At 55.9% G+C, this 27,852-nt stretch overlaps 2 protein-coding genes across 3 annotated transcripts; one reads left to right on the top strand and one right to left on the bottom strand.

Moving 5' to 3' along the window:
- Positions 1-544: 544 nt before the first annotated feature.
- SLC30A2 (solute carrier family 30 member 2) lies at positions 545-9,451 on the top strand. The gene is made up of 8 exons (XM_003891373.4): positions 545-1,642; positions 2,143-2,363; positions 3,040-3,186; positions 3,933-4,086; positions 4,780-4,939; positions 5,677-5,782; positions 7,536-7,670; positions 8,140-9,451. The coding sequence occupies exons 1-8, from the start codon at positions 1,593-1,595 to the stop codon at positions 8,283-8,285; spliced, it is 1,119 nt and encodes a 372-aa protein (XP_003891422.2). The 5' UTR covers positions 545-1,592; the 3' UTR covers positions 8,286-9,451.
- Positions 9,452-11,022: 1,571 nt separating this feature from the next.
- Positions 11,023-25,973, bottom strand: EXTL1 (exostosin like glycosyltransferase 1). 2 transcript variants are annotated; one of them, XM_003891372.4, is made up of 11 exons: positions 24,301-25,973; positions 18,456-18,549; positions 18,044-18,151; positions 17,166-17,285; positions 16,500-16,632; positions 16,199-16,305; positions 15,284-15,373; positions 14,455-14,541; positions 13,916-14,076; positions 12,460-12,628; positions 11,023-12,299 (listed from the first exon to the last, which is right to left on the bottom strand). In XM_003891372.4, the coding sequence occupies exons 1-11, from the start codon at positions 25,074-25,076 to the stop codon at positions 12,117-12,119; spliced, it is 2,028 nt and encodes a 675-aa protein (XP_003891421.2). In that variant the 5' UTR covers positions 25,077-25,973; the 3' UTR covers positions 11,023-12,116. The 2 variants fall into 2 exon arrangements, with proteins under 2 accessions (XP_003891421.2, XP_009200515.2); XM_009202251.3 differs by lacking the exon at positions 18,044-18,151.
- Between the last annotated feature and the right edge of the window lie 1,879 nt (positions 25,974-27,852).

The raw sequence follows: 27,852 nt of genomic DNA, 5'->3' as shown, positions 1-27,852 counted from the left end.
TGAATTCTTGGAAATATTGAGGCTCCACACCCAGAGATTCTGGTTCGGTTGGTCTGATGCAGGGACCTGTAACCTGCATTGTAACACCTTCTCCAGGTAATGCTGAGCCTGCAGGTGCTCAGAGTAAACCTGAAGAAAACCAGGGTGTCTGAGGCTTTCCGGAAGAAAACCAGCGTCCAGAGAAGGCAGAGAGGCACTCAGTGCAGACCCGAGCAGAACAGGTGCACCTCCCTCCTGGCACCCTATCTCCTACAAGAGGAGAGACTGAAAGAGCGCCTTCCTGTCCCCAGTGGTGTGGGCAAGAGGCTTGCGCCTCTGACTCTTGTCTCTGTGAAAGACCATACCCACCAAGCCTATGGTCCTGGTGACAAGGCTGCCGGGGATGACGAACAGACAGGGAGGTCTCCAGCAGCTTCTTTCTACACAGAGGGCACCTGTCAGAGGCCAGTGTGGGGGCCACAGGCTCCCCAATCCCCAAGAACCGCCAGGGAAGGAGGCTGCTTCAAGTGGGTAGGGCACCAAGCTGGCCAGGAAGGACAGGGCTTCTCCCAGCGGTACCAACACGGTGGCACCTTCTGCCTGCATCTCCCAGGCTTGCTTGTCGGGCTTCCTGGGGCTCCCAGGAGCCGCTGCGGGGAAGGGGTGGCAGCAGTGGCGGTGGTCGGCTCTGCCCCGATGGTGACTGCTGATGACACTGTTCTCTGTGCGGGTGGAGACAAAGCCGGCCACTCTAGATTCTCCTGCGCGCAGGAGAGGAGGAGCTGGTGCTGCTTCAGTGGCGAGGATGGGTTCATCAGTCCCAGCCGGTCCCAGGGAGAGACACTGCCCCAGCCTGAGGGCCGCACAGCCCACCCCAGGACCCTCCTAGCAGGAGGGCAGGAACGCAAGCCGACCTCGGGGGGCGAGGGGAGTCTCCAGCCTGAGACGGAACATGATCAAGCCCAGGACAGCCGCCAGTCAGAGGGGGCAGGCGCGGCCCCAGTAGCCTCTGGAGACCCTCTTCCGAAGCAAGGAGCCACATTCCTGCCGTTGGGGCCACCAAAGCGGATTTCTACAAACCAAAGACGAGAACTTTTCGGTGGGGACGCGGCCCACCCCGCGCGGGAGAGGGGGCGCAGCTGTCACCCCGTCCTCACTCAGCAACACCGGGCGCCGCGCCGGGCTAAGGCTGGCAGGTTTCTCGCGGCGGCAGGTGGGCTCTGCAGGCCCCACGGGCGCAGGCACAGGTGCGCGGGGCCACAGCCGGGCGCCCTTTGCAGCCAGCCACCGCCCCCTCTTCCCCGCGGGCTTTTGCACACGACGCGCCGAGAGCCGCTTCACACGGGTTGGCGAGGGCCGGATAAAGCCGGCGGCCGCGGGGCACAGCGGCGGACCCGAGACAGTGGAGCGCTTGGCGCGCGGAGCCAGAGCCGGAGCTGCAACAGCAGCGGGAGCAGGGGGACCTCAGGGGCCGCAGGAGCCGGGCCGGAGTGAGCGCAGCTCGCGGGGCCCTCCAGACAGGTGGGTGAGAGCCACCTGGAGTCCCGCGAGCAACTTCCAGAGCGCACTCGGCGGTGCGGCCGCGCGGCTGCCGGGACCCGGCGCGGGCCTGCATGGACGCCACGGAGAAGCAGCACCTGTTGGACGCCAGGCCCGCAGTCCGGTAAGGCGAGAGCCTGGGGAGAGGCGGGAATTTGGGCGGCAGCCGACGCGCCTCCGCGTTTGCCATCCTAGCAGTGGTTGGTTTTGGTGGCGGCTTGAGCTGGTACCACGCAGGAGCGGGGGAGTGAGGTGAGGGAAAGAAGATAATGAGCTGTGGCCCAAGGACCGTCTCTCCCTCGGTCCCCGCACAGATCTTGATCCCTGCCTGCGGGGGGCCTGGGGTCGGGGGAGTGGCGGTTCCCACCTGGAGTCCTGCCCTGCCCAGTACTTTGCCCCAGGCAGCCCCGCCCTAGGGAGGCCCTGTGTCCCAAGTGCGCTGAAGGGGGCCTGCTCTTCTCCTCGAGCCGGCGCTCTGTTCCTTCCCCGCGCTCCACTGGACACTCGGAGAGTCCTTAGCTATTTTTCCCAGTGGACACAAGGCCTCATAGAGAAATGGGACTAGAGTCGGCCCTCCTTACCCCATCTTAGAGCTGAGCGTTCCCTCTCTTTCTTTCTGGTCAGGTCATACATGGGATCTCTGTGGCAGGACGGGGCTGGCTGGATCCCTCTGCCCCGACCTGGCCTGGACTTGCAGGCCATTGAGCTGGCTGCCCAGAGCAACCATTACTGCCATGCTCAGAAGGGTCCCGACAGTCTCTGTGACCCCAAGAAGGGGCAGGCCCGGCGCCAGCTCTATGTAGCCTCTGCCATCTGCCTGTTTTTCATGATTGGAGAAGTCGTTGGTAAGCACTTTTGGACTAATTAAATGAAGTTAGCGCATGGATAGACTATTCCCAGCAATACTGACACTAAAAGCCCCACTTACCGAACACACATTGCGCTAAGCCTTTATATACACATTATCTGATTCAGGTTTAACAACAACCTGTGTTATCACATAGGTGACGATATTCTCCTTGTTTTACAGATGACGAAACTGAGGCATGTTCAGGTTAAGTAATTTGCCAAAGATCACACACAACTAGTAGCTAAGGGAAAGCCTGAATTCCTAACCCCAACACCCACCTTGGCATGGGCCTGAGGCTAAGGAGGCTTCCCCCTTCCTTCAGGATCCTCCCCACCCACCCCCCACACAAAGTCAGGGCCTGGGTCCCACTGGGCTCTGCTGAAGCTATGGCTTTCTCAGGAAAGAGCATTTACTGAGTATCTACCATGCTTTCCAGTCCCTATTTGAACTTGATGTACACATTCACCCTCTAAGTAGATATTGGTGGCCCATTTCATAGAGAGTGGAAGTTGAGGCTCAGAGAGAGTAGGTCACTCGTCAGGGTTGTACAGCTCATGGGCGGAGAGATCTTGAGGCCAGAATGTCTTCTTCCAGAGCCTGTGGTCTCCCTGCTGCACACAGTCTTGGGAGCCAGCTCTCTGGGGAGCTGATAAAGACCCTGTACCCTTCAGGTGGGTACCTGGCACACAGCTTGGCTGTCATGACCGACGCAGCGCACCTGCTCACTGACTTTGCCAGCATGCTCATCAGCCTCTTCTCCCTCTGGATGTCCTCCCGGCCAGCCACCAAGACCATGAACTTCGGCTGGCAGAGAGCTGGTGAGGGTCACGGCTCGGCTGGAGATGGGGTTGAGAAAGAGGGTGGGTTAGAACAAGGGTTCTTAGGTGGCTGTAATGGGTGGATCCCCCATTCCTCCCCTGAGTGAGGTCAGGAGGGTGATCTGGATGGGGCAAGAGGATGTCAACCATGGCCTCTGTCCTCTGGGAAATCCTAGTCTGATGGGGAAGCCCTGGTCCCAGTCATCCAGGAGCTCTCAGTCTGCGGGGAAGCAACGTTCACCTTCCTAAGAAGTACAGTAGCCAAGCTTCAAGAACAAATGACAATGGCATTAACACTGCACATAACTCTGTGGATCAGCTCTGGGGGAAGGGGAAGGCTGGCAAAGGCTGCTGGAAGGTATAGGCTTTAACCTCTCTTCCGTTCACCCCGGGCTGCATCATCACCTTCCTCTTTGTGGGAGATGGCCCAGCCTCTCTTCCCCAGAAGCCTCAGTTTACTAGCTGAACAAAAGGCATACATTTTAATAAGTCAGCTTCTTTACATGTACAACAAAAAAGGTGGACCCAGATAATGACTTATTAGTTCCTTCTAGCTCTGACATTCCCAGATATATGAGGGGTGGGGTAAGGGGCAGCCATGCTGGCCATAGCTTCAGCAGAGCCCAGTGGGACCCAGGCCCTGACTTTGTGTGGGGGGTGGGTGGGGAGGATCCTGAAGGAAGGGGGAAGCCTCCTTAGCCTCAGGCCCATGCCAAGGTGGGTGTTGGGGTTGGGTTCTTCCTCAGAGATCTTGGGAGCCCTGGTCTCTGTACTGTCCATCTGGGTCGTGACTGGGGTACTGGTGTACCTGGCTGTGGAGCGGCTGATCTCTGGGGACTATGAGATCGAAGGGGGAACCATGCTGATCACATCGGGCTGTGCTGTGGCTGTGAACATCATGTGAGTGGGGCCCCGGTTCCCCTCGTCTCCCCTCCTCCTCCCGCCTCTCACACCCACACCTATGTCTGCTTTGCAGAAGGACACCATGCCACTTTCCAGCATCAGCCACAGGGACAGAACTTCCCTAATGGTCTGAGCTCTAGCACCTGGAACACCTGGGTCCTACCTTAGGCCTAGGCCAGGAACACTGAGAACTGTAAATCTGAGTCTTCATCCACTCTACCCACTCCCTAATACATGTCAGGGACTAACCTTGGTGGCTTCATACCTCAAGTGGGGCGGGAAGAGGCCAGTTGTTGCAGGAGTAGCTGTCCCTAGGGGCAGAACCCACGTCTGAAATTGGTCTCAGAGACAATGGGTGTCTCTTTCGGGCTGTTTCTCTCCTTTGTTCAGAAGCCTCAGTTTCCCCATCCGTGACATGATGGAGTGAACTTACAGTGACCTCCATAATGCCCTCCTGCTCTGAGATTTGGCATCGTGGCATTGTTGTGCCCAGACTCAGCCTGGTATTTGCACTGAGCCCTATCTCCCATGGCTCTCTGAACCAAGGCCACGTGGGTTGGACTTCTCACATGGCCAAAGAGATCACAAGGTTTGGGGGCTTGAGATTTTTGCCCTATGAATTGGCTAGTCCTAATAGGTGACTTCCATCTGCGACCTCAGTGAGCCCTTGGCATTGTCTCCACTTCATAGAATGGGGTTGACGCTTCACCAGTCTGGCCATGGACATAGCCATGGCACCACCAACCAGCAGGAGGAGAACCCCAGCGTCCGAGCTGCCTTCATCCATGTGATCGGGGACTTTCTGCAGAGCATGGGCGTCCTAGTGGCAGCCTATATTTTATACTTCAAGGTCAGAGCTGGGACACAGAGTGGTGGGGGTGTCAGGGGAGTGTAGACCACCTGAATATCCTCTCTTCAGGGGGTCCTTTTCAGGACTCCCTCCCAGTTCTGGGGAAAAGGGTGGGGAAAGGAAAGGAACATTTATCCAATACTTACCAAGTGTCAGCACTTCTGATCTTCACACTAACCTGAAGGGAGAGGTGGTAGTGTTTTCTGTAGCTCAGAAAGGTTCAGTGACTTGCACAGTGTCACACAGCTGGTAAGGTGTAGAGGCAGATTCAAACCTACGACTGTGTGTTGTCAAACCCTGGGCAATGCCCATCACATAGAGGCAGGGAGCTGTAGTGGAAAGAGGCAGGCATTTGCTCTGAAGCTTGGCTCTCCTCCTTGCTAGCCATGTCATGTTGGGTGAGGTGCTTGCTCTAATGGAGCCTCAGTTTCCCCATCTGTCAAATGGGGATGGATGGCAGATCAGATGGTATCTAAGATGCCTTTTTGCTCTGTCCATGTCTCAGCTTCTTGAGAAGGAGGGGTGGGAAGGGACTGCCTTATCCTGAACTGTGGTCTGTCCTGTCTGCTCTTGCAGATGTGAAATAAAGAGCAGAAAATTGGGAGGCAGGGCCAGGGTGAGGCTCATGCCCACCCCGCAGAGAGAGCCCCTCTCCCCAACAGTGCTGGGTGGGAGGGGAGAAGGGAAGCTGAGGTGTTAGATGGTGAACCGAGGTCTGTCTTCCTCTCTTCCTGCAGCCGGAATACAAGTATGTAGACCCCATCTGCACCTTCTTCTTCTCCATCCTGGTCCTGGGGACAACCTTGACCATCCTGAGAGATGTGATCCTGGTGTTGATGGAAGGTAACCTGGGCTTTGTGGCTCCCTTTTTGCTCTTGGCTTTCAAGCTCTAGATCCGCTCAGATAAGGTATGTGTGTGTCTGCGGCATCCCAGCACATGGCAGGCAGCCGGGATCTGGATCCCCGGCATTGGCTGGAAAACCTCCTGGGGCCCCCAGGCTGATCTTCACGTAGAGCCTAGGCTTTTAGGTGTGGCAGTTCCTGGAACCGTACCCCAGCCCCGGTCTTCCCTTCCCCCTACCCCCAGGGGTGCCTCCTCTGCCTAGTCAGGTGGCTTCTGGGGGACATCTGTAGCATCTGGAGCTCTCCAGCTCTCCCCTATACATTTCCCAGGCTCTGGCTGCCTTCTGTCAGGAAGAGGGAGTGAGGATTATGCTTCCCATTGCACAGAGGGGCAGACTGAGGCTCAGAGAAGGACGGTCAGCCTTGGACAAAGTTACTTAATCCACTGCAGCTCAGGCCTTTCCTACATCTCAGGGACCAAACAATGCCATACCTGGGGGGACATGGCTGTACTTTGTGGGGTTGGAGAACGGTCAGTGGTAGAGAATGATCTGGTCTGCCCTGAATTACCTTTTTTTTTGAAACAGGATCTTGCTCTGTCATCCAAGCTAGAGTGCAGTGGCATCACCATGGCTCACTGCAGCCTTGACCTCCCGGCTCAAGTAATCCTCCTGCCTCAGCCTCCCAAGTAGCTGGGACCACAGGCACATGCCACCATGTCTGGCTAACTTTTAAGTGTTTTGTAGAGATGGGGGTCTCACCATGTTTCCCTGGCTGGTCTCAAACTTTTGGGCTCAAGCAGTCGTCTCACTTTGGTCTCCCAAAGTGCTGGGGTTACAGATGTGAGCCACCACACCTGGCCCTGCACCTTGGCTTTCTTATGCTCTAGGCCTGGGGTCTTGGGCCAGGGTCATAGGCCTCCGCGTGGTCAGGGTCAGTCTGGAATGGAGTAGGATGCTGGCCTGGGCTTAGCAGTATTTGGCTGGTCAGAGCTTTTTCTCCAAGAATATGCTAACCCAGATAAAAGCGATAATGATGAAGATGATGATTGTGCCCTGGGTGGGTCCAAGGATTCTCAAGATCTGTTCTTTCCGTCTTTCCATTCAAAAATATATTCATTGGCCGGGCGCGATGGCTCACACCTGTAATCCCAGCACTTTGGGAGGCCGAGGCAGGCAGATTACCTGAGGTCAGGAGTTCGAGACAAGCCTGGTTAACACAGTGAAACCCTGTTTCTACTAAAAATACAAAAATTAGCCGGGCATGGCAGCATGCGCCTGTAGTTTCAGCTACTCAGGAAGCTGAGGCAGGAGAATTGCTTGAACCTGGGAGAAGGAGGTTGCAGTGAGGCAAGATCGAGATACAGCACTCCAGCCTGAGTGACACAGCAAGACTCTGTCTAAAAACAAACCAAAAAATATATTTATTGAGCATCTACTATCGAGAGGCGCTGTTTTAGGCACCAAGGATGCTGTGGTAAACAAAAGAGACTGTCCTGCCCTCATAGAGTGTCCATTTTAGAGGGAGAGACTGACAATAAGTAAATTCATAAATAATTTCAGTGGTAAGAGTGGAGAGGAAATATAACAGAGTGATAGGGCGGAGAGCTTGGGAGGTGAAAGCAGCCTCAGACCTGCAGGCCAAGGAGGTCTTCTTTGAGGGGATGACGCCTGAGGACCAGGAGCTAGCCCTGCACCAATGGGCAGGCATGGGAGGGGCAGTTTCCTTTAGCCCCTGTGCTTGCCATCCTCAGGGACCCCCAAGGGTGTGGACTTCACAGCTGTGCGGGATCTGCTGCTGTCGGTGGAGGGGGTGGAAGCCCTGCACAGCCTGCATATCTGGGCACTGACCGTGGCCCAGCCTGTTCTGTCTGTCCACATTGCCATTGGTGAGTGCTCGGGACACTCAGGGTGGGGTGGGAGACAGGCAGCCAAAGGCCTGGTGCCATCTCCACAGGGTCCAGGTGACCCAGATGCTCACAGTGCCCATGCATCAAGCTCAGCCTCATGCTGAGTACGTGATATGCATTATTCCATCTGATCATCACAATCTCATTTATCCATGAAGAAACTGAGGCTGGCGTTGGGTGGTAAAGTTACTGGCCCAGGCTTTTACAGCCAGTATATGGCAGTAGGTGGCAGATTCCTGGCCTTAAGGCCAGTGCTTTACCAGCTCTTTCAGGCATGAGCCAGGTCTGGTCTGGGAGGCTACCTGGCAGAGGAGTAGAATGTGGGGGCTTCTCCATGTTCATGGTCCCCCATCCTGTTCTGCTGGGGATGGGGATAAGATTCAGGCTCCTGATGGTTCCAAAGGGCCAGAGTAAATGGTTTCCCCTGCTGTGTCCTCTCGGTCCCCAGCTCAGAATACAGACGCCCAGGCTGTGCTGAAGACAGCCAGCAGCCGCCTCCAAGGGAAGTTCCACTTCCACACCGTGACCATCCAGATCGAGGACTACTCGGAGGACATGAAGGACTGTCAGGCATGCCAGGGCCCCTCAGACTGACTGCCCAGCCAGGCACCAACTGGGGCATGGACAGGAACTGCAGGTGGCTGGACTGAGCGTTCCCCAGGCCCAGCCAGGACTTTGCCTGCCCCAGCTGTGTTATAAACCGGGTCCCCCTCCTGACCTCTGCTCCATGTTCAGTGCAGAGCCTTGTCCCACTCCAGGAATGGAGCTTTTCCCGGCCTCCCCATCTGACTACAGCCAGCGCCAGGGTGGGGACGCAGCGGGTATAAAGCTAGTGTGACCCTGCTCTTCCAGCTCCTGGGCCAGCTCTGGAAGGGCTGTATTTGGGCCTAATCCTAAGCAAATGTCGTTCTACCACTCGCAGGGGCAAAGGCGGTGAGCCGTGGGATGTCCAAAGGGAGGCTAGCCCCAGCGCACCCGTACTGCCTGCCTCATCCCTCATTCTCAGCCTGGCTGGCCTTTGCCTTTATGAATCTGAGCCCCTCCCTCTGCCTATAGCAATAGGCACAGGGATGAGGACCCTCACACTCTCATTTGAGCCTCCCTGAGGCAGGGAGCCAGGAGGCACCTGAGGCCTGTCTGTGCCTCAGTCACTTCAGCTGTGAGCCAAATGTTCCCTTTCCTGGAGGGGAGAGGCCTCTTACTAGGTAAGGGACAGGTTTCCTCTTTCTTATTCCCTCAGCTGTGCCAACACAAAACACAACCTTGGCACAGGTGGTGGGTGGAGGGTAGAGAGATTTCAGTTTGGGTTCTGCGCTAACAGCCTCCAAGCCCCTTGGCACTTCTGTTGCCCTGAGAGTGTCCCAGGGGATTCAGAGTCTCCAGCAAGATATGGCTGGGCCAGCTCTGCTGCCTACCTGGCCTGACCCAGTCGGAGCCCGGCATGGTGGAGGGAGAGGGAGAGAAGCGGGGCTGCCCTGGCCCAGAGGCCAGCTAGGAGGGAGACCGTGGCTTCCTGGGGCTTGTGTGTGAAGATTCCTGACTTAGGGGTGGCTTGTGTTTACAAGATGCAAGAGGGGAGATCTGTCCCCGACTCATGGAGACAACATGCCCAGTTATCAGAGTCCTGTGTCACCAGGTCTGTCTCTGCCATTGTAAGCAAGTGCCTTGGGCGAGTTGGCCTCTGCCCCAGTCTCATCTGTAGACCGACAGGGTTGATGCCTCCCTCACGGGGTTGAGAACAACAGCCAGTTGGCCAAGTACCTGTGGTTGTTGAAGACTGGTTACTTTTATCATCCTTGAGACAGGAAACTCTGCGGCCCGAGGCTGCCTCACTGAGGAGCTAGGTGGGCTTCCCGGCCTCCTCCGGGGCAGCGCTGAGTTTGTCTTGACTGTTCTGGCCCAAGGTGGGAGGAGGTGGGTTTGGTCACTTGCCTCCCACTTTAAATCTCTATCTTTCTATCTGTGAAACGACCTCTTTGTGCCTTCCCAGCACTGTCATCCTGATTGCCTGTGTTCTAGGTAGGTGGGTCCTTCAGCCCCTCCAGGTCTGTGAAGTCTGTGGAAAGCACCGGCCTGGAGCAGGGTGGGGGGTTGCTGGCGGGTGCTCCATTCCACTACAATCTCAGGGGACTCAACCCCCCCTACCCCACTCCTACCCCCCTACCCAAGCCATGGCAGGCCCCAGGAACTTGATCATGGGCTTTGCTGTGTACCAAGTCCTTACACTCCTCTCAAGAGACAGTCATTGGCTGGGCACGGTGGCTCACGCCTGCAATCCCAGCACCTTGGGAGGCCAAGGCAGGTGGATGACTTGAGGCCAGGAGTTCGAGACCAACCTGGCCAACATGGTGATACCTCATTTCTACTAAAAATACAAAAACTAGCCAGGCGTGGTGGCTTGTGCCTGTAATCCCAGCTACTCAGGAGGCTGAGGCAGGAGAATCGCTTGAACCGGGGAGGCAGAGGCAGAGGTTGCAGTGAACTGAGATCACACCACTGTACTCCAGCCTGGGCGACACAGCGAGACTCCAGCTTAAAAAAAAAAAAAAAAAAAAAAGAAGACGATCATTGCTGTGCCACATTCTTATGGACGAAAAAACAGGCTCAGAGGTGGAGTCGTTTTCCGGAAGTCACACAGCCAGTGCAGGCAGGTCTGGGATTTCTGCCTCATTCCCATAGACCTTTTTCTACAGCAGGGTCTGGGGACCTGGTCTGGGCTGCCTTTTGGTACAATACGAACCGCTGGGACCAGCACTGCCTGGCCCATGGGCAAGGCCATGCCAAGGCAGTTCAGTGTCCTGGGTGTCACAGCTGTGACTGGAAAGGTGCCTCTTTCCCCTGGCTGGGCCTGGCACCCAGCGCCCTCCCCACCCTGGGAAGGCTGCCTGGGCCACAGCTGTATGCTTTCCCACTCACCCTCAGTTCTTGACTGCAGGCCAGACTGCCTCTCCCCTACCTCTTTAATTTCCACTCGCCCTGTACCTCCAGCATCTCACGGCACCACGCCTCCCGAGGGTAACCCACTCTGCCACTCAGCTGTGACTGGCTCTAGGGAGGACCTGAGTCATCCAGGGGCCCGCCGAGGTCAAGCTGGGGGGTGGGGGTGGAAGGCCTTGGAGAGGCCTAAGGGGACAGCATGTTCCTGCCAGTGAGACAGTCACAGGAGTTTCCAGAGCTGCGAGGCCATCAAAGCAGGAAAACACCTGACACCCTGGACCTGGGCTGGACCCACCACCCTCACCCTCTGGAGTCGCACGCGCTCCCAGGCGAGCCCTGGGCCCTGAGCCCCTCCCTCGAGCAGCTGCTGTAAGGGTATTTATAGCCTGGAGCGTGAGGGGGCAAGGACACGCGCTTTATTTCGGAAGTGATAATTCCAGTTCCAGCTGGGTGAACCCCGGAGGACCTAGTGTCCCCTCCCTCACTCCATCCTCACCTATACCTCTGGGGACAGTACCCGCTCGCGCCCAGTCCACCTGGAAACAGTCCCTTCTTACTGAGTTCCAAGTGTGCAGGCCAAAGAGATGGGGCTGTTCTTCAGATTCCTCTTTCCAGCTTTCAGCCCCCGAGCTGCCCACAGCGCTCACCCTCCACATCCCGGCCACCCTATGGCCATGGGAGTGACGAGTGCGGTGCAGCGCTGACCTCTAGTGGTCGGCGTCGGTAGTGCAAGGCAGGCGGCCAAGGCTGCGCCACCGGCGCGCGCCGTACAGGGGCCGGCCACTTGTTCCCGTCCTGCTTTCCTCGCCCACTCCTCGTTTACCCGCACCCCTCTGCGCCTTGGCTGAGGCTCAAGGATTGAACCTGACAACCTAGGCGTCTTTGGGTAACTACCTTCCCGGGACTAGGAACCCTAGGAATGGGGTGGGGAGGCCGTTCCGTTTCTCCGCTGACCCTATCCCGCTGCCGCCCGCATAGGGCCAGGCACGCAGTTAATGTCTGCCATCCATCTATTCGTCAAATATTTGCGGCACATCTGCCTAGCCAGAGAGAAAAGGACATGAAAAGACCAGACCCCCGGGGCTCGCAAGCCAGTCCTGGGGCCTGACCATGCGGGAACCGTGACAAACACTGGGCTGCGAAAGCGCTAAGGAGACCGAACCCATCGGGGGCGGGGAGGAGAGCCAGGCAATGTCCCTGGAGGAGGCAATGCTCTGAAAGACAAGCAGAAGTTAGCTGGGTGGAGAAGCGGGGAGCGGCGCTCCGGGCGCGGGGCTGAGCCTGCACTGAGGCTCCGCGGCCGAGGGCGGGCGGGCGGGAGAAAGTAAGGCCACGCCCCCCGGTTGTGACTGGCCAACCGGGATCCGACGTGTGGGCCCGCTGGCTGCCATGATAGGTTCTGTGTCCCAAGGGCGGAGCCCGCAGGCAGGTGTCGCTTCCCCTGGGAGCTGGGCTAGGACCTCCACTGGGGTCTCCGCGGGTCGCCCCCTAGGGCTTCTCCAGGCTGCGGTACTTCTTGCGCTGCACGGACACCGGGTCCTTAAACAGCACCGGGTCCAGACGCAGACGAGAGGACAGCAAGGGCATGTGGCCGAACGCTGCCGCTATCTGGTTGACGCAGTCGGGGGCTGCGGCCTGCGGCTTTGACCTGGGCCCCGGGCCCCCAGAGGCCTAAGAGGGAAAGAAGCAATGGGTTAACAGGCTTCTCTACCCTTCCGAACTCCCCACGCCCGTGCAGCAAGAAAGACTGGAATTAGACAGTGAGAGGAAATCCTCCCCGCAACCCCTGCCCAATCCCGGCCATTTCCGACCAGTCCGCCTCAGCCCTCACCAGTGGAGCAGCCTCCTGGCGCTGCTTGCCATAGGGCACCTTGATAGGGGGCAGCTTGGTAACTGCCGCTACTAGGAAATTCATCAGGACATCCACACAGGTGGGTGCCTCATCTGCCAGGGTCCTCAGAGCCTTGGGCAGGGAGTGGGTGAAGAGAGTGTGGTAATACCTGGGCAAAGGGAAAAGACAGGGAGAGGCTGCAGCCAAATTCATCCCCAGGCCCCATTCTCCTCCCTCCTGACCTCACCTCTCCCTTTGCCCCCCATCCCCAAGCCTCTGAGCCTGGCTGCCTCAGAAAGCTCCCATCCCTGGCATGAACAGCTCTCCACTGTGCTGTGTGCCCCGTGGCTCATCTGCAGTCAGTGGTGTGTTCCCTGCCCTCTCCCTCACAGCTCCTTGGGGCACCCATCCTTGGGCTCTGAGCGCTGAACCCAGAGCCAGAATTAGATGGGTTCGGATCAGCTGGTTTCAAAGCCATCAAACATGGAAGCCCAAAGAACAGTTGTGGATGAACCAGGCTGGTACTGCTTCGGGTAAGTCTCACTTCACACGGCCCTCAGACAGGCCAGCCTCACCTTGCAGACATTAGGTTATTCACTAGTCTACTGAGAATTCCCTGCAGAGCTCCTGAGTAATCTACAAGAGGTTCCAGGTTATGCATTTTTGATTTAAACATGTTTAAGGAACACCTCTAAAGAGGTCTTACAGAATTCAGTCCCTGCCCCAAGACTGGAGCACTTCGGGCAGCTTCTGGAAGGCCTGGGATGTTCCCCAACTCATCACATCCACATTTATAAAGCATCAGTACTATTCTCTTTTTTTTTTTTTTTTTTTGAGACGGAGTCTCGTGCTGTCGCCCAGGCTGGAGTGCAGTGGCCGGATCTCAGCTCACTGCAAGCTCCGCCTCCCGGGTTTGCGCCATTCTCCTGCCTCAGCCTCCCCAGTAGCTGGGACTACAGGCACCCTCCACCACACCTGGCTATTTTTTTGTATTTTTTAGTAGAGACAGGGTTTCACTATGTTAGCCAGGATAGTCTCGATCTCCTGACCTCGTGATCCGCCCGTCTCGGTCTCCCAAAGTGCTGGGATTACAGGCTTGAGCCACCGCGCCCGGCCAGTACTATTCTCTTGTCACCCCACCACCAGCAAACCCACACACTGCCCTTACTCACTGCATGGCTCTACTTAAAATAACAATAGCTACCATTTGTGGAACCTCTGTGCCAGGGACTTCATTTAATGTTCACACCAGCCCTGGGAGGTGAATCCATCCCATTTTACAGATGAGAAAACAAACTCGAGAAGTGAGGAGATTTGCCCAGGATCCCACAGCTGGGAAGTGGCAGATCTGGGCCTTGAACCTGGATCCCTGGGGTCTAGGCTACCCTGCTCCGTTCGGGGTGGGGGTCTCTGGTCTTCTGATCCTCTGATCCCTGGGCAGGGTGGGGGTCTGTACCTATGGTAGAAGGCGGCTGTGGTGAGAACCATGGAGAATTCGTTGGTCCTCTCAGCAGTGTAGCCCCAGCCACCATGGGCCTCATCCCAGAAATGGCTTGATGTCAGGAAGCCCACCATCCGCTCTGGGAAGCTCTGCCACACCACAAAGGCAAAGTCCACCTGGAGAGGGACTCAAGTGAGCTGTGAGGAGGGACCTCCTAAATGCCTAGAACATCCAGAGAGATGGAGGCAGGGCCAGCCTGGCTGAGGGGCCAGGGCAGGACTCAGGGGAGAGGAGGTGGGAGCCATGGCTTAGAATTGGCTGGAAGTGTGGCATGAAAGCTTCTAAGGGCCACAAAAACAACTTCTCAAAAGAGTCCGTGGAAAGCCTCAATGAGTCTCCTAAAGAGGAGGCTGCCTGGCTTGCTGGGGTGGTTTCAAATGCAAGAGGTTGGACCTCATGACCTGGGGCCCCCCCAACCCTGGGAACCTGAGGGGCTGCTGGGGCCCTCTGGCTGTGTCCACCCACACTGGGCTTCTCTTGGGCCCAGCCCTCACCTCACTTGTGGAAAGACTGCTGCGGGCATCAAGGCTGAGGATGGCATCTGTTCTGATGGTGCTGTATGGGAAGAAGCGATCACTAACCTGCAGGGAGAAGTGGGAGGGGGACTCAGTCACTGGAACCTTCCTCCTACCCCCATCCAGTAAGTAGGAGCCAATCAGGCACAGTGTAGATGCCTGGGCCATGCATAAAGCCTCCCTTCAGGCACAGTGTAGACGCCTGGGCCTCGAATATGGCAAGCCAGTGCAGAGCTCGTTTTGGAACCTGGGCAACTCATTTGACCTCTCTGGGTTTCAGTTTCCCCTTTGGTAAAATGGGGCAGTTGGTCTCTAGGGGCCCTTCCAATTTTGACATCTGGGGATTCCTCCATTGTCATACTGTCGCATCAACTGTGGGAGGAGTGTCAAACATCCCTCATTTGAAAGAAACAGATCTAGAGAGATGAAGGGACTTGCCCACAACCATGTGGCAGGCAGGTGGTTGACACCAACCACGGTTCCCAGAAGCCTCCCCTTCCTGGCCCAGTGTGCTGCCCTTGGTCCATATTTTCTTAAGATCCCAGGTTTCTCCTCTGTTCCTCATCTCAGATATCAGCGCACTCCTCTGTCTTCCTGCATCACATAAGCCCCAGTGCTCTGGAAGCACAATTCACAGGGACCAGGGAGGGAAGAGAATCATTACTATTAGCCCTGCAGCTGAAACCTACTGTGTCATTCTTCAACTTCAACTGTGGCTCAGGCCCAAGTATTCATAAAACACCCATGGGTGCCCTCCCCCAGCCTCCAGCATAGGCCCACCCCTTTCATGGCCCTCCTCAGCCCTTACCTTCCTGTGCCCATCAATGACTGTCAAGGGCATGGCTGTCTCCGGCCAACTGGATGGGAGTGGCCTCTCATTACTCCAGAGAACCAAGATCTAGAGGATAGGGGGTTGTTCGTGAAGTCTGGGGTCTAGGGCAGAAGGCGGGTTGCAGGGGGCAGGAGTGATCTTTCTCAAGGTGGAAGAAGTTTGGGGAGTCAATTTTATAAGCTGCACATGGGAGAAGGGTTTAGTTGGATCCAAGTTCCATTCATCACTGCTCTCTCCTTGCTTCTGGGCTTGTAGAAGGCAGGAATTCTGGTGACATGAGGGTAGTGACCTATGGCTTTAGAACTCAAGAGAGTTGTCTGTGGTAGTCCCTAGCCTGGGCCCTGACTCCATGCTCCATCCCCATCTTTTCTCGAAGCCTTCATTCTCTTCCTCAGGCTCTTTTATGACTCCCAGCCCAGCTCAATGGCCTGTTTCGAGCCGTCTCGTGTGCACCCTGGCTGAGCTAACTGCTTCACTTCCTCTGCAGGGACTCGTATGAGTCTATCTGTTTTCTCTAGAAGTAAGATTTGACAGTCTGTGTGCCAGAAAATGCTAACCCATTCTGAATCTCTGGGCAGAATCCTTCCCTGCTTTTTCTCTGCTCAGCATGAAGCCCAGGACCGGACCTAGTGCTCAGAAAATGACTGCTGGTAAAGGAATGAATGTTTCCTTCTCCAGCCTCCCCAAGAGACACCTGCTTTTCGATTTCCATGGGGAAAAGGCAACAGAATCTTGGGACTTACAGAAGAAGGCAGCAAGAACACTTGGAAATCGTCCCCATTCCTCCCCTCAAAATGAGTGGTCATCCTTGGGGTCTGGAAGTCTTCAGGGCCCTGCCCTGTCCTTGCCCCCACCCTGGATCCCAGGACTCCATCTGGGAAGGGGGCAGACCTGGGCACAGTGCTGGGAGCCTGCCACCGCCTGGATGAGCTTCAGAGGGGGCTGACCTGGGGGCCCCACCCAGATCAGGGCGCTGAATCTGCCCTCAGGGCGGGAGCCTGGGGGAATGAGACACAGGCTATTAGGGTGGGAGGGAACAGAACCCCATGAAGAGTGACCTGAGTAGGGAATCCCGGGGGCCAGGAGAAATGTCAGGGCTTGGGAAGGGTCTTGGTGGGGCTCTCCAGATGAGGCTGGGGCAGCCCTAGGTAGAACTGAGGGGCCTTCAGGTTGTCCCGCCCCCAGGGCATACCCTGTTGCAGGTGGTAGAAGGGGAAGTCCTGGGGGCTTGTGGAAAAAGTAGACAGGGCCAGGAGTGCCCCTGGGGGGCTGTTCCACAGCAGCGAGGGGTGAGCTGATGTTCCAAAGATCCGGTCCTGAATAACCTGAAATGAGAGAGGAGCTGAGCAGAGCGAGTGGCCTGTGTGTCCATGGCCACACCTCCCCTTCCAGGCTCTGGGGAGGGTGGCAACTACATCACCAGTCCTCTGGGGTCAGAAGCTGAGGTCTAGAGTAGGGGGCACTCCATGATGTTGCTCCAGAGGTGGGAGATGGTGGCAGGGTCACTGCTTCCCCTTCCTTCCTCACTCATGACAGATGTCACTAATGGGTCATGACATTTTTCAGGACTCAGAATCCCTCCAAACATAGCACCCCAGGCAGCCGTCAGTGGTCAATTGGCATTGGCATGTGCTTTGAAATCTATTTGCTACAGCGGTCTTCTCTACAGATGGGGAAACTGAGGCCAAGATTGGAGAAGAAACTTGCCCCAAATCTCACAGCCAAGTCTCAGATTCATCCCAGGACCATCTTCAAGGAGTGGGGGTGTCCCCAAACGCTGGGACAGAGAAGTATGGAGAGGTGACAGGGATGGAGCAGGAGTCAAGGGCCAGGACCCCCATCAGGTGAGCCCCCTCACCTCCAGAGTGGTATGGATAACCTTCTCCACCGAGGAGAAGTAGGCATCCCATAGAAACTGGGTCTGCTGACGCAGGGCGAGGACCCGTGCAGGGGACATCTCCTGGAGGGCAGCCAGGACCTGGGGCAGAGAGGGATAAAAGTGCCAGATAATAGAGCAATTTTGAGCCCAGGAAGTTGAGGCTGCAGTGAGCCATATTTATGCCACTGCACTCCAGCCCGAGCAACAGAGCAAGACCCTATCTCAAAAAAAAAAGCATTCAGGGGTCACACAGAGTTGGGTCTGAATGCCACTTGGTAACCATGTGACTGTGGTCGAGCTGTTTAACCTCTCTGAGTATTTGCTCATTAATTGCTTAGTACATTGTAGAGGCTCAATAAATAAATGGTAATTACTATTAACCCCCTCTACCATTCTCAGGGGATTCAAGGCAGGTCACACATATATTTTTCAGAGCTGGACAGAATTTGTTTCATCAGATGGAAAAGTCTCCATGCGTTTTGCTTTCCCACTCCAGTCCCCATGGAGGCGCTCTGAGTCTGAATTGTTTTGTAGCCTTCCCCTAAATTGGTATTTAAGCAGTCACAGGCCATTGGAGCTGGGCCCATGGGGATTGTCTGGTCTAGCTCATCCTGTTGTAGAGATGGGAAAACTGAGGCTGCAAGAGGAGCAAGACTTGCTCTCAGAGCCCTTAGGAATCTCTAGCTCCATCGGATCCTCTGGGAGCCCCAGAGGGGAGACTTGGTGCTGGGAGAAATTCATCAGTATCCATACAAGGCAGATAGGAATGAGGACTGAGGCCAGCCTCGATTCAGGATTCTGGGTCCCTCCCCTGTCCTGGGTCCAGTTCCCACCCTGTGGGCAGGGCTCTGAGCTACCTGAAGCGGGAGCCTCTCATCAGCTACGATGGCTGCCTTGGTCCAGTCGATGACCTCGGAGAAGGGCAGCTCCCAGCGGGGGCTGAGAAGCACTGGGATGCAGCCGGCCTGGGGGGCGGGGAGGTCACTGGGGAGCCCAGCCCCACCCTGCACATACTCACCCCCCACCCAGTTCCAAGTCAGTAACTGCTGCTATTGGGGGCACGGGGCAAAGAGGACAGGAACATGGGGTGTCTCAGGGAAGAGAGGTTATGGTTGTTCTGCAGAGTGTGCAGTGAATGGGGACACAGGCACACCTGAGTCCAGAAGTAAAGGAGCAGGCAGCTCACTGCCCCTTCTCATTGGCCTGGACCCAGCCAGCTCATGAGTGCTGGGGGACAGAGGACAGGTGATGCTCAAATTGGGGTTGTACCTGCAGGGCTTGGAGGAAGCGCGAGGCAGCTTCTGGACGGTGGCCAGAGATGAGGCAGAAGGTGGCATTGGGCAGAGTCTCCCCGCGCTGGGTCCTAAAGAGGCACACAGGAAGGTCCCGGTACACATGAGCTTAGACAATGCCCTTCGCCCCACCGGGCTCCCTCAATGGGAGCACCCCACACCCCTGCACCCCACACCTACACTCCCAAATGTGCAAACCCACTCATGCATATGCACAGTCGCACAATGACACACTAACACAAACACAAGCCTCACACCGGCCACGCGTCTGTGGTTGGAATAGGAGGCAGGAGCCCTGCATTCTAGCTCTGCCTCTTCCCTCAGTGGCTTTAGAAACCTCCCTTGCCTTTCTCTGACCTCAGTTTCCTCATCTGTAAAATGGGAGGCAGAGGGTGCTGATGTTTCCAAGGCCCTGCCTGACTTAGACATGCACGTCTGCCCTCCCCGACTCGGCCACAGGCAGACTTTCAGCACCCCTTGCCTGCGTGGCCTCTGAGCCCAGCCCTCCCCAACGCTGAAAGCCAGGCCCAAGAAAGGCTCCTCTGTCATGAGGTGGGCTGGGCCCCCAGCCTGGAACCACACAGGAAGCTGCTGCCCAGAGGCCCCCTGGCCCAGAGGACAGGCTTCCTCTGTTCCTCCCACCTACCCCCCCGCCCTGCCACAGCCCAGGGCCACACTCAGGCTGTGTGTGCCTGTGGGGGAGGGCAGGAGTCCCAGCCTCCTCAGAGCCACCCCCAGCAATTGTCCACCCAGGGGACCATCGCCTGTGACCCCGTCAGGGGAGGGATAAAGGGAGGGACCAAGACACAGGCCTGCTCAGTGTGGGACTCATGACTATGGCTCTCAGGGTCCTAGGACCCTCCTCAGTTACAGCCTGCTTGACTCTGAGCCTGAACCTCCAAGAAGCAGACCTGGGAGTACTTAGGCAGCCTCGGGGCCATGCCCCATTGAACAGATGGGGAAACTGAGGCCCAGAGAGACCCAAGGACCGGCTCAGGGTCACAGATAGGGTTGGGGTGGAGCTGGGACTACAGCAGAGATGTGCCAGCTCCTGACTCCAAGTTACCTGAACCACCCCAGAGCTGCTGCTTTAGGGGTCTCCCAGGGGACCCCAGCCTTCTTTCTCCTCCCTCCATGCTTAAGTGTCCACTAGGCCCTCCCTGGAAGAAGCCACAAGTAACCACCAGGACACCCTTCACCTCATTAAAAGCCACAGCAGAAGCCAACCAGGTACAGCCCCCTTCACCCCCAAGTCAACCTCTAAGGAACTGAAAACCTCTAGGTTAAGGCTGAATAAACTGCACCACTGAGCCTTAACCTCCCTTGATCCTCTGTGCCTTTAAGATCTCTTCTCCCTCACACTGGAGGACCCCTCCCTGCCTTGTCAGCCTGAGGAAGTCCTCCTACTCATCTTTTTCTTCTCAGACAAGCTCTTGTTCTGTCACCCAGACTGGAGTACAGTGGTGCCATGACAGCTCACTGCAGCTTCGACTTCCTGGGATCCAGCAATTCTCCTGCCTCAGCCTCTTGAGTAGCTGGGACTACAGGCATGTGCTACAGTGTGTGTTTTTCTTTTTTTTTTTTTTTTGTAGAGATGGGGTCTCTCTGTGTTGCCCAGGCTGTCTCATACTCCTGGCCTCAAGTGATCCTCCTGCCTTAGTCTCCCAAAGTGTTGAGATTACAGATATAAGCCACCACACCTGGCCTTTTCCTATACTGTCTTAATGTCTAAGCTGAAACACCACCTTCTCTGGGAAACCCTCCTTGATGTCTCCAGAGATGGTTCTCTCTGCTCCCGCCTCCCGGTGGACTGCAGTAGTAATGATCCAAGCTAACCTATATTGAGTATGTACTTTGCTCCAGGCACTGTTTTAAGTGCTTTACATGTATTAACTCAGTTCATTCTCACAGCACCTCTATGAGATAGGAGGGGAGGTATGCACTGTTATTATCTCATTTTACAGAGAGAAAACTGAAACCCAAAGAGGTCACACAGCTCTTGAGTAGAGGAGCCAGGTAGGCAGCCGGTGCAGCCTCTCTCTGCTTAACAATGTCAAACAATCGACTTGCCTGTCTCTCCTACAAGGCTGAGCTCCTTGAGGATGGGGCTGTACCTCCCTCATCTCAGCATGCCCAGGGCCTAGCAGAGTGCCTGGTGGAGAACGGCAGCTCAGTGGGTGCTGCCGAATGCTCAGTGTGACACTAGGGAATAGATCTGGGACCAAGAGACCAGGCATCTGGGGGGTCAATTTCAGCAGAAATTCTAGTGATGGAGCTGGCTGAGAGTGCAGCCAGTGGGTGGTCTTTGGAGGTGGTGAGTTCCCCATCAGTAAAGGTAAATAAGTAGAGTCTGGATGAGCACCTTTGGCGGGGAACAGGGAGTGTGTTACAGAGGAAACTTGTGCATCTATGTGGTGACCACTGAAGAAGTCTTAGGCTTCTGTGACCACGTAAGGTACCCGTCATAGACTCAGGGCCTCAGTACCCAAGGGTGGTCAGTGTGGCTGTGCCCATGGCCTCAGTGCTCTACTAGGGCCTGGCCATAGGCAAGGCCACATTGTGACTTCCATGTGCCCTAGGCACGTTGGCCTTCACAGTCCCTCTTGCCATAAAAAAAAATATAGTTGATAACTGTGTTGGTATAAAAACAAGCAATATTATATATTAAAACATTTTCTGCTGGGCACCGTGGCTCACGCCTGTAATCTCAGCACTTTGGGAGGCTGAGGCAGGCGGATCATTTGAAGTCAGGAGTTTGAGACCAGCCTGACCAACATGGTGAAACCCTATCTCTACTAAAAATACAAAAATTAGCTGGGCGTAGTGGCGCGTGCCTGTAATCCCAGCTACTCCGGAGGCCGAGGCAGGAGAATTGCTTGAACCCAGGGAGTGGAGGTTGCAGTGAGCCAAGATTGTGCCATTGCACTCCAGCCTGGATGACAGAGCAAGACTTCGTCTCAAAAAAAAAAAAAAGTTTTTTTCTTCTACCTGAAAGTTCTTTTTTTTTTTTTTTTTTTTTTTTTTTTTAGACAGGGTCTCTCTCACTCTGCTGCCCAGGCTGGAGTGCAGTGGCATGATCTCACTGCAGCCTTGACCCCCTGGGCTCAAGCGCTTCTCTCACCTCAGCCTCCCACGTAGTGGGACTACAGGCTTGCACTACCACACTCAGCTAATGTTTATAATTTTTGTAGAGACAGGGTCTCACTATGTTGCCTAAGCTCAGGCGATCCACCCGCCTCAGCCTCCCAAAGTGCTGGGATCACAGGCGTGAGCCACTGTACCCAGCCCTGATTTTCAAAAAATGAAAATATTTTCATGAGCCTATAAAAGTATCATGGGCCCTAGGTACTGACTGCGCCCCTTGTTCCCAATGGATACAGCCTGGGGGACTTTAAAGCATGCATCAAATTTATGTTAAAAAATGGGGGAGAATATACATATTGCTTGTACACATGCAGAGTTTCTCAGAAAAGACACATAAGAAACTGGAAGCGGTGTTTGGCTCCAGGCAGGAAAACTGGGTGGCCGGGAGACAGGGATAGAAGGGAGGCTTTTCACTCTATGCCCTTTTGTGCCTTTGGAATTTTGTACCATGTGAATGAATTACCTATTCATAAAAATGAATAAATAACAATTTGAATGGGTGGAGATTTATTCCAAAGCAACAAGAGACCGTTCAACCAAGGTGGAAAAACATGGGCTTTGGAGCCAGAAGTACAGGGCTGAATCCCAACTCCACTGTTTCCAAGCGCCCGATTAGAAAAGTGAGGGGCCCATGGAGAACAGGGAACCTTGTCACCCTGGGCTACTCCACTCTCTGGGCCTCAGTTTTCCGTTCCCTGAAATGGAGATAATAATACCTCCCTTGAAGGGTGCATGACAGGATCAGCAGTGACTTAGGTAAAGTGCCTGGCACAGCACCTGGCCCAAGTCAGGCACTCCTCAAATGTAGCCTCCTCCCCTCCTGACTCTCGCCCGGCTGAGTGAATGTGGGGCGGTGGCAGGAACTGTGAATGGCCTCTTTCTCTGGCCGGCACTTGTTTATTCAAGCTATCTCTCTCTCTCTGTCCCTACGCTGTCTGGCCCAGGCAGCTGCCTGGCACTTCGGAGAAAGTGAGGCTCAAGCCACTCCAGAGATGACAAGTCCTATCACCTTCAGGGAGGCTGAGGCCAAAGACCACACTTGAAGGTCAGAGGACAAGGCTGCCAAGCTTCGCCCCTGGGAAATAAAACTTATCAAAAATGCTACTCAGAGGGTGACCCACGCTAATTAGAAAACTGTGGGTGGCTCTGGCCAATTTCAGATCCATTAGTAAACAGTTAATGAGCGCCTACCTGCTGCACGCAGTTCTCTAACTTCCAGTTTCTCAAAGAAGTTCAGACTGAAATCACTTTCAGGTTCATCAACAATGAACTGTGCTTAGCGGTAACTAAAGTCAGCTGAAAAAAGAACTTCCTGCAAGCAAGAGTACCTGAGTGCCTCATCAGAAAAGTGAGGGAGGGCATGGCAAAGGGAGAGCCTTGTTGCCCAAAATGAGCTTCTGCCTGAGCTCTGAGCTGCAGGGGCTTGAGTGAGATCCCTGACTTTTCAGGCTCCCGCCCTGGAGACCATTAGGGATGCGTCCCGGCAGAAGGACCCTGGGGCTGACCGGGACAAGTCCATTCTGACTCCTGGCTGTGAGGGCTGCCTGTACCTTCAGGAGGTGGAAGGATCCCATTCCCACAAGAGCCCTTTGGCTGAGAGAAGTCCCGGGAGCCCCAAGCAGAGGCAAGAATTCCTGGGAGGGAGTGGAGCTCAGAATAGCTGATGTTGTTCCAACAGAGAACAGAGAGAGAGACCTGAGGGAGGAGCAAAGCGAGGATACCAGAGTGACGGTTCCCTGCTCAGGTCTGACCCAGGAGGGGCGGGATTCAGAAGGAATCCTCTGCCACCGGGGCCCTGGACGGCCTCGGAAGGACTCTCATTCTTGCCTGTCCAGCTAGCCTTTGGAGGCTGCTGGCCTGCTGGGGACACAGAGGGGTTAGAGTACTTAGGGGATAACCATCACCTGAGGCGCATCACCCCAACTAGCCCAGGTGGAAAAGAGTTTCCGCACAAGCTCACCACATCCCACAGGCCCCCAGCCCCTTATATGTCAAGGGCCTCTCACTGGCAGGAAATTCTTCTTTAGACCTGACCTACGTCATATTTGCTATAACCAAAGGCTGTTTCCTTGAGAGGTTAATCCCCAAAATTAGACACAGGAGCAGCTTCCAGCTGTGACTATGAGGCCGCTCTGAGGCATTTGATGAGGTTGATCATAAACTTCTGCTTAAAACTCAGAATTCTCATACTGAAGGCTTTGGAGATAGGCAATTCTGGATCAAAATACTGGCTCTTTCCAGCTGGGTGGCCTCAGAAAAATTACTTAACCTGTCTGAGCTTTCGTGTCTGGTACACAAACACTTAAATGCTAACAACTAGCGTATTTTATTATAATCATTATTTATAAAAGTGCTTAGCACAGAGTAAAGCACTATACAAGTGTATGTGGGGAAAAAAATATTAGGGCAGGAGGTTTGGAATCAGTCGTGTTTTATGTTTTGAAAGACCCCCAGGGGAAAATTCCAAAACCTACCTTAGACACCCCTTGTGTCGAGTCCCCATCTTAATGGAAGTGCTCTCTGCCATCTAACTTGGCTCCCACCTGCTGCAGCTGAGGCCTAAGTCTGCCAGGACTACCTGGTTCTCCCATCTCAGTTCTGTCTTCTACCCTGGTCTCTGGGCTTGTGTCTATTCCAGCCCCCTCCCATCCAGCCCCCAAGGCAAAAGGTTCACTTACTGCCCAGGTCCAGGGTCTTGCTCACAGCGTGCATCCCAGGGGCAGGCAGAGGAGCCGGTGTCTGCTGTGCGCCACCCACCCCTCTCCTCTTCCAGGGCTAGCAGGGTTATCCCGGGCTGGGGGCTGTGTTGCTGCAGCTGGCCAGGAGCCCCACCTCGCAACGGGTGGGCTTCAGGGAGAAAAGGGAGGGCCACATCAAAGCCAGGCCGGAAGGAGTCCACTGTGGGGCTGGCCTCAGCTACCATAGCCTGTCCCAGCTGGAAGGTCTTGGGGCAGGGAGCTGGGTGGAGACGGAGGACCAGATGGTTCCTGCCCCTGTTCCATTGCAGAGGCATTGAGCTGCACTCTCCAGTCTGGGCATCCAGGCTGAGGAGGAGAAGGAGGCAGGCCCCAGCAGGGCTGAATGTGTGGAAGCGAGAGCCCTCAATGGAAGCCAGGATCCTGTGGTGAGTCTCAGAGATCGGTCCAGAAGCTGGGTACACGAATACCTTAAGGCCATCGCCCCTGCACTTCGAGGTGTCAAAGCAGGCTCCCCAGTTGCAGCTGCCACCATGAGGGGCTTGAGGTGAAGCGGCATCTTCTGGGAGCTCTCCAGCCTGGGAGAAGCTCTGCAGGAGCTCTGCGTCCAGCCAGCGCGGCCAGCCTTGGGGAGCCCCAGGCCGAGGTCTGGAAGGCAATGCCAGGCGGAGAAGGGAGAAGCCTCCCAGCAGGACAAGCAGGAGCCAGGAGGCTGACAGTATCAGCCAGAGGGACTTTCTTCTCCTCCACGACTGCATGTGGCCACCCACAGTCAGGGCTGGGGAAGCTGGGAGGCCTCTGCCAGCAAGCAGGAAGAGCAGGGCCTGGGGCGGGCGACTAGAGCTGGGACCCACCTGCTAGTCCTGCCCTCTCATTGTACAGATGGGAAGACTGAGGCCCATTGAGACCAGGCTGCCTGTCTAAGGTCAGACAGTGAGTCACCAGCCAGGCAGGAGGAGGCCAGGTGGGACCCAGCTTGCTGGCCTGGCCCCCCTGCCCTCAGGACACTGCCTTCTTGGTTTAGACAACCAAGCCAGCCTTTGCCCTCCCAGCAGGGGCCCCTGCCCCTGGGCACTGCTCTGGCTGACACAACCCCTGTCCAGAATGCAGGGCCGTGTCCCCCTGACCTCCTGGCTGCACCCCTTGACCTTGCCCTCAACTGAGAGGAAGGCTGTCTGCCAGGCCATGGGGACCAGTCAGAGCTCCCACAAGGGGCGGCTTGGCCAGGGACGGGCTGGAGGGAGCTGGGCTGGTCTTCCCGCTCCTCCCCTTGCCTGAGCAGCCCTGGCTGCCCCTGTGCCCGCTGGCAGACACTCCTGGACTGTGGCCCCTGTGGCTGGAGCTAAAATTAGACCCTGCATCCCATGTGGATCATCGGAGTCAGCTGAGGTCACAGCCTGGGTGCAGCCGGTGTCCCCCGCCTTGGATGGCCAGGCGGGTTCAGGGTCCTGGTCCCCATCAACTCTGCCGCTGCACCAGCTCAGGAAGTGCAGCCCCTCTTCCCCACAGCCCAGCAGCTGCCCTGCACCATGTGGCTTGGAGCTATCACAGTGCAGGGGCCAGGGCCGCTGTGCCAAGCCCCCCAAACCCTACGGTGTCTTCTCCCGTCCCTCTCCAGTCGGCATCTGGCCCATCTAGATCTCTTTCCTTAGCAGCAGCCTGGCTCCTCCCCTGCCAGCCCTGATTCGCTCCTGGCTGGGAGGCAGGGTCTCCATTTAACCCCTTTCAAACCAGTTTCCTCAACTGCTTATCAAACCATCAAGTACCACAACTCACAGCTGGCCATGAGCTAGCACAGCCTCTGTCTCTCAGTCCTCCAGCCACCCTCCAAGGCAGAGATTTACCTGTCATTTCTTACAGATAAGGAAAGCTCAGAGAGGGGGCGAACTCTTCCTAAGGTGACCCAGCTAAGAAGTGGCAGGGTGGGGATTTGAATCCTGAGCTCCTGATCGTCGGCCACCCCAGCTGTGGGCCCCGTGGCTAGAGCAAAAACTAGACTCTGCACCTGCTGTGGGCCATCAGAGTCAGTGGAGGCCAGAACCTGGGTGTAAGGAATCTCCGAATCAGCAGATGAGAAGGTCAACAGATGAGATGAGTGAGGAATTAAGGGGTGGGGGTGGTGGAATTGGGTAAGGTGTCCCCAACTGTCCCCAGGATCGGTCTCTTTTCCTTCAGCAGCCCCAGCCCCGATCTCCTCCAATTCCCAGCCTTTTACTCCAGTCCTTATGGAAGGTTCTTCCTGCACTTGACTCTCCATTAGTCCAGACCCCATGCAGGGATTTCCCTGGTCAGTGCCCTGTGAGGGGAGTCAGGAGTGGGTGATGTCAGCCACTGAGGAATCTCTGGGGTGATGGGGGAGACACACTCTGGCCACGAGGAGTCCTGGGCTGATGAGGGAAGGCACAGGGAGTCGGCAGACTTGAGTGGGCTCTGCCTCTTCTCCTGACTGCCTCGGGAGTGTGGGGCCTCTGTCCCCTTATCTCTGGGATGGGCATAATCTCAGCCAGGAATGGGTTGCCAGGTTGACCCAGGCCTGTCCCCTGGGGTCCCTCAACAAGGGGTGGCCTCCTTTCCCCTGCGTGCCTCCCCTTGATCTTGGAGGGCTGCTGATCAGATGAGGGAGCCGCCATGGGACTTTTTACCCTCGGTGAGTGGCCAGCCTGAGACTGTCCTAAAAGTGGCCCACAAAGGGGACACTGAGCTCTTGGCACTAACCGCTCAGCCACTCAGTAATGAACTGTGGCTCCTGCACACCTCAGTTTTCCCATGCTGAGAGGCACCCACACAGGCCACTGGCTGCTCCTGCTTCACATGCCCCCCTCTCACTGTGCCCAGCCAACGCCTCATCCTGCAGGAGTCAGCTGAAAGCTTCTTTCCCACAGGAAGCTTCTCCAATGCTCCCCAGGCTGGGTTAGAGCCCCCCTCTAGGTCCTCATGCCATTCCTTCATCCCTCTATCCCCATACACAGTCATCCATTCATCTAACAAACACTATGAGTGTTGAATATGGGCCAGGTTCTGAGCTAGGCCAGGGGACACGGCCCTGAGTAAGAGTAATCATAGCTGACACTCATTGCACTTACCCTGTGCCAAGCATCTCTCGTTTGTATTAGCTCATTTCATCCTTGCCCCAACCCTAGGAGGGAGAAACTGTGATGATCCACATTTTACAGTTGAGAAAGCTTGAGGCCCAAGGAGCTTAAGTAATTTGCCTAAATTCCCGTGACTTAGCCAGGACTTGGACCCAGGTAGTACACTCCTGTAACCACTGTACCATTCCAGCTCCCAACAGGGAGGGAGACAGACGCGTCCCCACCCTCCAGAGCTCACTGTCCTGGAGAAGACAATTACAGAACTAGGCAATTGCAGGCAATTACAGAATGAGGGGAGGGTACCCTGAGAGTACACAGAGGGGCTGCCCAGCCTAGGGGACCAGAGAAGGCTTCTGAGGAAGTGATACCTACCCTAAGACCTGAAAGAGAGCAATCTGGTTTGTAGAAAAATCCTGTGGCTGTCTGTGTGGGGACAGACAGG

This window comes from Papio anubis, chromosome 1 (genome assembly GCF_008728515.1).
Source record: "Papio anubis isolate 15944 chromosome 1, Panubis1.0, whole genome shotgun sequence".
In the NCBI taxonomy this organism is placed as follows: Eukaryota; Metazoa; Chordata; class Mammalia; order Primates; family Cercopithecidae; genus Papio; species Papio anubis.
The sequence above is the reverse complement of the archived record's forward strand: the minus strand, read 5'-3'. Positions and strand labels throughout refer to the sequence as shown.

Coding starts and splice junctions, on each gene's coding strand:
- SLC30A2 (XM_003891373.4), top strand. CDS start 1,593: ATGGACGCCACGGAGAAGCAGCACCTGTTGGACGCCAGGCCCGCAGTC. Junction 3,187..3,932: donor CTTCGGCTGGCAGAGAGCTG/GTGAGGGTCACG, acceptor GTTCTTCCTCAG/AGATCTTGGGAGCCCTGGTC. Junction 5,783..7,535: donor GATCCTGGTGTTGATGGAAG/GTAACCTGGGCT, acceptor TGCCATCCTCAG/GGACCCCCAAGGGTGTGGAC.
- EXTL1 (XM_003891372.4), bottom strand. CDS start 25,076: ATGCAGTCGTGGAGGAGAAGAAAGTCCCTCTGGCTGATACTGTCAGCC. Junction 17,286..18,043: donor ATGAGAGGCTCCCGCTTCAG/GTAGCTCAGAGC, acceptor TCTCTGCCCCAG/GTCCTGGCTGCCCTCCAGGA. Junction 16,633..17,165: donor TTATCCATACCACTCTGGAG/GTGAGGGGGCTC, acceptor CTCTCATTTCAG/GTTATTCAGGACCGGATCTT.